General features: G+C 47.6%; 1 protein-coding gene across 1 annotated transcript; it reads left to right on the forward strand.

Moving 5' to 3' along the window:
* The first annotated feature begins 4471 nt into the window (after window positions 1-4471).
* Window positions 4472-9109, forward strand: HAPLN2 (hyaluronan and proteoglycan link protein 2). The gene is made up of 7 exons (XM_020991507.2): window positions 4472-4560; window positions 5188-5244; window positions 5882-5994; window positions 6267-6620; window positions 6708-6824; window positions 7048-7230; window positions 8350-9109. Exons 3-7 carry the CDS (start codon window positions 5907-5909, stop codon window positions 8631-8633), a joined length of 1026 nt encoding a protein of 341 aa, XP_020847166.1. The 5' UTR covers window positions 4472-4560; window positions 5188-5244; window positions 5882-5906; the 3' UTR covers window positions 8634-9109.
* The last annotated feature ends 631 nt before the right edge of the window (window positions 9110-9740 follow it).

The following is a 9740-nucleotide window of genomic DNA, read 5'->3' on the forward strand; positions in this document are numbered from 1 at the left end:
ATGCTCTTCCTCTTAATAAATGCATTTATAAAAAATAATCTTAAGTCCCTCTTCTGCTCCTGTTTATACTGTTACCTTTCCTACTCCTGCTCTAAGCTCTAAGGGAAGGATATGTCTCTTTGATGATGGCACTTATACCTAGATTTCAAAAAGGTATCTGTAGGTTCTGAGGAAGAAGCAGTTGCTTGTACTCTAAGGAATAAAATAGTGGAGCCCCAAAAGATACCATAGGAGTTTATCCAGTAAATAGCAGAGGAAATAGAGGGAAAAAAAGTTGATAGGTCATGGCTCCCTGATCAGGAGGGTAGAGACAGTCATTTGTCAAACCAATAACAATAAAGAGGTCTATTGTCTTCCTAGAGCAAATATTCAAGACATCAAAGAGAATCTCTTAGGACTTGTCGAAGTGGGTGACTGCTAAGCACTTGTGGTGATTCACAAGGTATATGTGATACTGCCAGAAGGAACCTAAAAAGCATCGCCAAAGATGAAAAGTCCTGGAAAAACAAGAACAAAACCTAAAGACCATAAGGGTGCAGCTTGTATTTTCCCCTGTGTTGCATATTGAAGGAAAAGGATACAAAACAGAAAATTATTTGGGGAAATGAACAGTTGGCCAAGAATAGGATTTGGATTTCTGGGCCATGACTTATAATATAGGGATCAGAGACCACTGGCTATTGATGGAGTGTACCTAACAAAGGGTATTTAGGATATATTGGCTTAGTATTTTGCAAATCTAATAAAAAGAGCTTTAAAATAAAAAGTATGGGGGAAGGAAAGAATGTCTAGGTGTAGTCTTTAAACCAGACGTCATAGAGAACAGCTGAAGAAAAGGAAGAATATAGCTTCTTGGATTTGCTAGGATTTGATAAGTTCGTAAGTGGCAAAGATCTCCCAAAAAGGAATCTGTAGTAAAACCCATAACTTCAAATGTTTATACACAAATGCTCAAAATTTAGGCAACAAGCAAGATATCTTAATTCAGGCAGGCATATTTGACCTCAGTTATCACTGAGATTGAGTGGAATGAAACCTATGGCTAGACCATAGCTCTGGATGGGTAGAGATACCTTATTCAAAACAAGCAAAATAGATAAATGGCTGGGGGCATAGCACTGTATATTAAGAAGGCACACTAGTGTGAGGAAATCTAGGAACCAGAGTGGGGGAAGCATGATGGAGAGTTTTTGGATGAAGATTAATGGAAGGAAAAATAGAAACCATTTAACATTAATATCAGTGATTTGGATAAAGGCATAGATGTCATGCTCATCAAATTTGCAGATGACACAAAGCTGCATAGTCAAAACACTAGAGGATGAGAGGATCCAAAAATATCTTGACAGCAGTTGGTTGAATCTAATAAGATGAAATTCAATAGAGGTCAATGTTATACTTGGATTCAAAAGTCAATGTCTTGAGTACAAGATGGGGGAACCACTGTTAGGCATCAGTTTGTCTGAAAAAGGACTAAGAGCTTTAGTGGACTGAAGGTTTAATATGAGCCAGCAATGGGATGTGGAAGGCAACAAAGCTAATGTGAGTTTAATTTTTTTTAATCAATTTTCTTGTCTAATATGAGCTTTAAATAAGCAAATGTGAACTTCATTAAGAGAATAGCTTCCAGAAATAAGGAGCAGACAGTCCCTCCCTACTCTGCATACTCCCATACTCTCCATATCTGGCATATTGTGTCTAACTCAGAACTCTAGCTGGAGAGCTTTCAGAGGAGGGCAACCAGGACAGTGAAAGGGCCTTGAGTAAGGATTTACTAAAGAGACTAGGGATATTTGGCTTGGCCTCCGAGGAGGGCCTTTTTGACTATAATTGAATCCCCAGTATTTAGCATAGTGCCTGGCTCATAGTAAATATTTAACAAATGCTTCTTGACTTGACTGGGGAAGGTTAGAGGTGGGGGAGTGGGGAATAACTTGATAGCCATATTCAAGTATTTGAAATGCTATCATGTGAATAAGGGATCCGATTTGTTCTTTTTGGCCCCAGAAGATAAGAAATAGGAACAACAGGTGAAAGGCAAATTTGGATTTAACATCAGGAAAATTGTCCTAACAATTAGCTGTTCAAAATTAGAATGGGCTACCTCAGGAGATAGGGTTTCTTCTCATAGGAGATCTTCAAATAAAAACTGAATGACCACTTGTCGGATATATTATAGTGGGGATCTCTTTTGGGTTGGACTAGATAGTTGCAGAGATGCTTTCCAATGCTAAAATTCTGTGACTCTGATTTTTGTAGGACAGATTGGGTCCTCTCCTATTAGTTTCTGCCAGTTATGTCCTGATGAGAATCTTAAGGCTTCCCAGAATCTAAAAGGCACAGAGAATGGAGAGAGAAGGCTGAAGAGATATCTGGGGAGAAAGCAGCAGAACATTATATGAAGCTAAAATGATGGGGTACTTGGACCCCTGCCCTAGGACCATATCTCTCCCCAGCCCAAAGATCTTATCTCTGGCAATAACTCATGAGTGGGCCCCAGTGGGGCAAACCATCTCTCCCTGTTACAAGAACAAGCTGACCTCTGTAGAATTTCCCTTGTTATGAACAGGACTATCTGGTACCAGCAGAATTATTATGTACTGATTTCCATAGTTACTGTATGCAATCCAGAGGTCAAGCCATAGACATCAGTGCCCAAGGCTATCTTGTCACAGAGGTAGATGTACACACATACAGACCCCTTAGAAGATTCCCCACCCCTACCCCAGGCCATGCCAGTAGTGAATGTCACCTGTGCCCAAGGTACAGAAACTGTATATCTACTACCTAATTAGCATACTTGCCACACAATTCACTGTATCTTTTCTACATAAGCTTTAGCATCACTTCTGTTAGGTTGCAAGTTCCTTAAGGAGCTCTGCCTGCCATATTAGCATTACAATAAATTTTTGCGACTTAACTGGAAGACTACTTGAGTCTGTGAATTCTTTCCAGACAACTCTGCCCTGAACCTTGGTATTTTGGGGTCCTTGCACCCCTAAAACATCATCATAAAGACATGGGATTGCTTAAACCAGATAAGAAAAGACAAAGGGATTATTTAAGTCTATTCCCCATGCTACAGAGGATGGAGCTCTACTGTTCTTGCCTTTACAGTGAGGACAGAATAAAGGAAATGGGTTTAAATAAGAGTAGGATGTACTTATTTATAGCAGCACTTTTGTGTCAGCTTACTCACATGAACTGAGGCAGAGTGAAGTAAGCAGAGCCAAAAACGTAACATCCATTACTACATCAATGTAAATGGAAAGAACAAGCACAACTGAAAATGAATATTGTAGAAGTACTACAAAGAACAAGCTTGGTCTCAAAGAAGAGATGTGAGAAGACAGCAGCCCTACTCCCTATGCCTTTGCAGAAGTGAGAGGTCCTTAGGTGTGGGAACATTGCATATGCTTTCAGATTTTCTAGATATATTGTTTGGTTTTGTGGATTTTTCAATGGTTCTCTGGGGGAGGGAGGAGGAATACTGGGGAAAATTTAGTGCATATGAAAATGAAGGAATCAATAAAATTTTATTTTAAAAATAATAGGATACTGAAATTAATAAATACTTAAATTAGACCAGGATGGGCTTCCCAACAGCAAAATGAGTGATTTATCACCCAGGGAAATTCCTTCTCTACAGAAATTTCAACTCAGAAGATGTAATTATCATTTAGGGCTAGAGAAAGAGGAGTAGAGAAATGAATGAACAAATGACTCCTTCAGAGAGTTTCTCAAAGCCTCAACTCCCTAGTTCAGTGTCTCCTAGACATGCATCTTTGCTGTTTAACTTGTCTTTTCTGTTGTAGTAGTAGCTTCATTCAATCTCTGTGGAGGTGGGCCCAGTGCCCATTATTTTGTTGTTGTTCAGTCATTTCAGTTGTGCCCCACTCTTCATGAGCCCATTTGGGGTTTCCTTGGCAAAGATAATGGAGCTGTTTGCCATTTCCTTCTCCAGTTCATTTTATAGATGAGGAACTGAGGCAAACAGGGTTAAGTAACTTGCCTAGGGTCACAGTTACTAAGTTTCTGAGGCCAGATTTGAACTCAGGAAGATGAGTCTTCCTGACCCCAGGCCTGGCACTCTATCCACTCTGCTACCTAGCAACCTGTTACCTCCTCTTTCCCCCACCTCGAAGAAAATTTAGAGACTGGGATGTTGTCCCACTCAACCTTCTCTTTTCTGGACCCCCATTCCTTCTTTGTCCTTGAAGACCTCTATCCCCCCTCTCTGAATCCCTGGCCATTTTTTCCGGTGGCCTGTGCCAGCCAGCCCTGCATCCCACATCCCCAGCTGTTGACATTTCGTTGACATTCCCTACCAGATAAAGAAAGGGTATCTGTTATACAACAATAGGGAGAAAGGCAAAGACAATGGGAAATTGTGCTTCCTATGGGGTGGGGACAGAGAAGTAAAAGACAAACAGACAGACAGGGGGTTGGGCAGAAGAAGTCAGGGTTTTGATGCAATTGGATGTCTGGGTCTTACCCCAAGAATCTCTTCTCCCAAGCGATGCTCAGATCGGGGCCAGGACCAGGACACAGTGTGCAAAGGTGAGAGAGTTTCTGTCTGGGAGGTCTGTAAGGGAGTATGGAGATAGCAGGAATATAAGTAATTATACCCATTTGTAGTTTATAGACAACCCTCCCTTCTCTCTCACAGATATAAACACCATAGTGAGACAAGTTAGCTCATCCTTTCCTCCAGCACAGCCTAATGAGAATTCTAGAGATCTTCAGGAAAAGACAGCCCCAACTTGCCCAATCCTCAGTACCAACTGTCAGGATATCATGCGTCAATTCTGTCCTCCAACTGACTTGCAATCAGCCAAACAAATGTTTACTAAGTGCCCATCATAGGCCTAGAAATCTTCCAGGGTCCCCCCACCCATCCAGGATTGGCATCTTCCCTTTGTTCCTATGGCAATAAGTTCTAGCAGATGGAGTGCCAGACTCGGAAGCTGGACATCCCATGCCTGGCCTAGACTTATGGAATCATCTAGGAGGAGTCTTGGAATCTCAGTCTCTCTCTTCAAGCTTTGGGAATGAACAAGCACCTTTTTTGGGGGAAGACAGTAGAGATTAGATCTGCAAGGTGCTAAGAGATCTTTGTGCTATAAAGTACTTGGACATCCTGGAAATGGAAGCAACTTTCAACAGGATTCTCTTTTTCTCAAACAGGACAAGAGGTTACTAATTACTGCCTTACTCTGCTACTGTGGAAGTAGCTTCTTCTTGGTAAGGAAGCAGACTCCTGTCCTCACCCTTCTCTCCACTTAGAGATATTCAAACAAGATAATGTATGTGGGCATGGTTTGAAAAGGATAAAACACCATACAAATATTACCTATCTTTTTCATTATGCCTAAGCCAGTTTCAGTGTATCTTTTCACCTCCAGATCCCGGGTTCTGCCAGATAGCAAGCAGTCTCTCTCCTTTCCCAAGATCTCTTGGGGGGAAAAAAAAGTCACTTTCCTCTCTTACTTCCCAGTTCTGATTTCTTCCCCTTCTTTCCAACAGGAAATTTTCTTTCTGATGTCTAACCTCTAGTTTTACTGCTATAGCATGTTTGTCTCTTGTTCTTTCTTTCTGGGGAGACAGAATACAGTCAGGCCTTTTTCCTTATCTCCTTAACTCCCTTCCACTGTCTCCCTGAAGCAGTCTTGCCTGTGATTCTTCCTGCTACCAAATTCAGTCCCTGTGGCTATGCCCCATTGAAGATGGAACCCAGGTGGTCACCTCTCTCTAAAGAATGCCTGCTCAGACTTCACTGTGACACCCTCTCCCCCATGCCTTCTGTTTTCTAGGCCCACCCCACACTGTTTCTTTTTCATTTCCTGAAATGATGTCTGCCCTGTTATAACTGTCATTACAGATCACCTTCTAGCTGAGTTCCTGTCATGCTTAATCAACTAATCCTCCCTGTTCTCTGGAGTCTCCTCTTTCCTCTAGGTGTTGCCATCTATCACAAAGACACAGGGAACCCAGGTAAGATGACCCCGGCCTAGGGGACAGGAGTGGCTGGCTGGGAAGACCCTGGGCAGAGGGGCAGGGACTGGGTGGGAGACATTGGAAGGATGGAGTGCAGGGACAGATGAGATACTGAGAGAAGGGGCAAAGACTTGAGGGACACCTAGAGGGAAGGAATAGGAATTGAGGTGGGGAGGGGACACTGGTAGGGAGATGGGCAGGGGCTGGAATGGGTCATAGAAGACAGTTTGGGGCCAGGGTGTCCCTGTCAATCTGGCCCCCTTTGCCAGCACCCCACCCTGGTCCCCACTACCTCCTGCCCCCCATCCATGAGGTCATTCACTCTCGCCGCGGTGCCACGGTCACCCTACCCTGCGTTCTGGGCACCCCACCCCCCAGCTACAAGGTGCGTTGGAGCAAAGTGGAGCCTGGGGATCTACGGGAAACACTGATCCTGATTACCAATGGGCACCATGCTCGGGGCTACGGGCCCCTGGGAGACCGTGCCAGGATGAGGAGGGGGCACAGGCTGGATGCCTCTTTGGTGATCACGAGTGTGGCGCTAGAGGATGAGGGGAGATACCGCTGCGAGCTCATCAATGGACTGGAAGATGAGAGCTTGGCATTGACCCTCAGGCTGGAGGGTAAGAAAGTCGGGTGTCTCTCTCCCCCAGTGACCCTTCAATACCACACTTCCAGGATCCCGTCAGTCTCTATCTCTTCACCCCCAGGTGTAGTTTTCCCGTACCAGCCCAGTCAGGGTCGATACCAGTTTAATTACTATGAAGCTAAGAAGGCATGTGCGGAGCAGGACGGGCGGCTGGCCACGTACCCTCAGCTCTACCAGGGTGAGCAGACTTCGGGTTACAGTCCCGGGCGGGCTGGGTCCTTTCCGTGGCTCCTTGTCACCATCCTCCTCTCCTGGGCCCCGAGTCATGCTGGAAGCTGAGAGAATAGGAGATGTGGGTGTGAGGAAGGAGATAGTTCGGCAAAGAAGGGAATGAGAGAAGGGGGAAGGCGACAGCTCGGGGAGGCAGTGACAGCCCCTCCTCTCCTGGTCCTGCCCCACAGCGTGGACCGAGGGCCTGGACTGGTGTAACGCGGGTTGGCTCCTGGAGGGCTCCGTGCGTTACCCAGTGCTGACAGCTCGAGCACCCTGTGGGGGCCGGGGCCTGCCAGGGATTCGCAGCTATGGGCCCAGAGACAAGCAGCTTGACCGCTACGACGCCTTCTGTTTCACATCTGCTCTGCAGGGTACGGGGAGAGGGAACTGGGGAGCGGGGTGGGGGCCACAAAGAAGAGGAAACGGACTGAGGCTCCTGGAGCAAAAGAGGGGTTGGGACCCCACGAGGCGGGAGAAAATAAGCGAGGTTAGGGCTGAGGGTGAGGCTGGAGAAGAGGGACCAAGTCCATAGAGAAAAAGGAGGGGCTTGGAATGGGGTATTAAAGAGGGGGAGAAGGAGAGGAGGAGGAGCCAACCCAATGAGGCGGGGCTAGAGAAGGGGGGGCCATCGGAATGGGGCGGGATTAGAAAAATAAAATGGGGCCTGAAACTAGAATAAAGGTAGGGCTGGGATGCGATGGGGGCAAGAGGATAAGAGGGCAGATCAATGAAGTCGGGCTAGGAGAAGGGCGGGATTAGAAGAGGCTGGGCCTGGCATGGGCCTAAACTAAAGAAGCGAGGTGCAGACAAATGGGGAGGGGCTAGATAAAGGGCAGGTCGGGACCTACAGAAAGAAGCAGGAATGGAGCTAGAGAAGAGGAGGGACTGTCAAAATGAGGCGGGATTAGAGAATGAGGTGGGGTCTGGAACTAGAAAAAAGGAGAGGCCTAGGATGGGGTAAAAGCTAGAGAAGAAGATGAGGAGAGGGCGGGGTTAGGAGAATAAGGGCAGTATTAGAGGAAGAGGTAGGGCCTGGTCTGGGGCTAAACTGGAAAAGAGAGGGAGGGGGCTAAACTACAAAAAAGGGGGAGGGGGAGAGAAACGGATAAATGGGACCGGGCTATATAGGGGTGGGGACCAGATTTTAGGGGGAAAGAGGCGGGGCTTAGTAGGGTTAGATAGGTGAAGGACAGGTGAAATTAGCTGGGCTAGGAAACAGAGCGGGGCCTGAAAAATGTGGAGTGGTCTGGAGAAAGGTGAAAATGGGGAATAGGTCACGAGGCTTGGTTAAGAGGGTGGCGGAAAAAGAGGCCGGCAGGAGAAAGGTAGCTGAACTAGGGGACAAGATGGGGGTTGGGGGTAGGGGGAAAGGGGCAGTTTTAAAAGGCGGGTCCATGTAGTTTTCATCCCGCCAGAGTCAGCCCCACACCCCTTACTCCCCGCCTTCTGGGCGAGGTCCAGTCTTAGCCTTGCTCCCTTACTCCTCCCAGGCCACGTGTTCTTCGTGCCTGGCCGTCTGACGCTCGCGGAGGCGAGCGGAGCCTGCGCCAGGAGAGGGGCTGTGCTGGCCAAGGTTGGCCACCTCTATGCAGCCTGGAAGTTCTCGGGCCTGGACCGCTGCGACGGGGGCTGGCTGGCGGACGGCAGTGTGCGCTTCCCCATTACCACTCCGCGGCCTCGCTGCGGGGGCCTCCCGGATCCCGGAGTCCGCAGCTTCGGTTTCCCCAGCCCGGAGCAGCCGGCTTATGGGACCTACTGCTATGCCGAGACCTAGGGGGACATCCTCTCCAAAATCCCAGTCCAGATAGCAACGCTCCTTCCTATTGTTGGATCTAAGTCCAACTGGGAAAAGAGATTGAGAGTCGAATTGGGGATGGGGTGTGTCTGCACTGCCTCTCTCCTTTCCGAGCTTTTCCTTGCTAGAGAGACTGGGGGAGATGGGGAAGGACTTACTGATGCTCTCTGTCTCCCGCACTGCAGATAGCTGTGGCAAAGTCCAGACGGGGCCGGGGCGGAAGGCATTTTAGATGCTCCAGGGCCGCTGACCTTCCTGGTTGTGGTTTGGGGGCCTTTGGGGTGACTGGGTACACTTGCCCTGAGAGCTAATAGTATTTGAATGGTGCTTCCCCCTGGAGAGAACGAGTCCGGCGTGCGAGAACCGAACGAAGTCCAGTGTCGAAATATTAACTGATCTTTGTAGATTAATAAAGTAACCGTGGAGACGTTCGCTCTCCAAAGAAGTTAAAAGTATTTAACCATGTCGGTTCCCATTCCTCCAACATCCTCACTCAGGGGTCAGGAAAGGACTGTCCCCTGGCATGTAATGGGAGGAAGGCTGTAGTGAAAGGGGAGCAATCTGCAAATTGAGGATATGTGTGGATTAGAGGATGCCTAAGGTACACTTCCTGTTCTAAATCATGTGGAACGAGTCCCAGGAAACAGAAGGAAGGAGAGCACCCAGGTGTCCGGACAAGTAACTTGAGAGCTAGGGTGGGGGGAGGGGAGGATGAGGAAGGTCTGCTTCTGAAATTGGGGTCATGTTAAGGGGGGAGATTTTGAGGAAGAGAGACAATTGGAGTTAGGAAAGATAGGGAGATGCACAGACCAAGAGAATATGAAAGACAGGGATAAGATGGATCACTGCCTAATCTGGAAGACGCAAGGAGACCAGCACCACTGCAGGGTATGGAAAAGTCAGGGAAGAGCTGGAAACCCATCTCCTTCCTTTACCCGAGAGGATGTAGGACCCAAGACACCTGCGCCCCCGCCCCCCCCACCCCGCGCACTTTCCCCTCACTTCTCTAGTTCTGGGTCCAAGCTTCCTTCCCCCAGACTCGTTCCCCTCCCCCTCCTTCGCTGGAGCCGAAGACCCAGGCATGTC

The sequence above is a fragment of the Phascolarctos cinereus genome, unplaced genomic scaffold (assembly GCF_003287225.1).
Source record: "Phascolarctos cinereus isolate Bilbo 61053 unplaced genomic scaffold, phaCin_HiC Scaffold_5;HRSCAF=322, whole genome shotgun sequence".
Lineage (NCBI taxonomy): Eukaryota > Metazoa > Chordata > Mammalia > Diprotodontia > Phascolarctidae > Phascolarctos > Phascolarctos cinereus.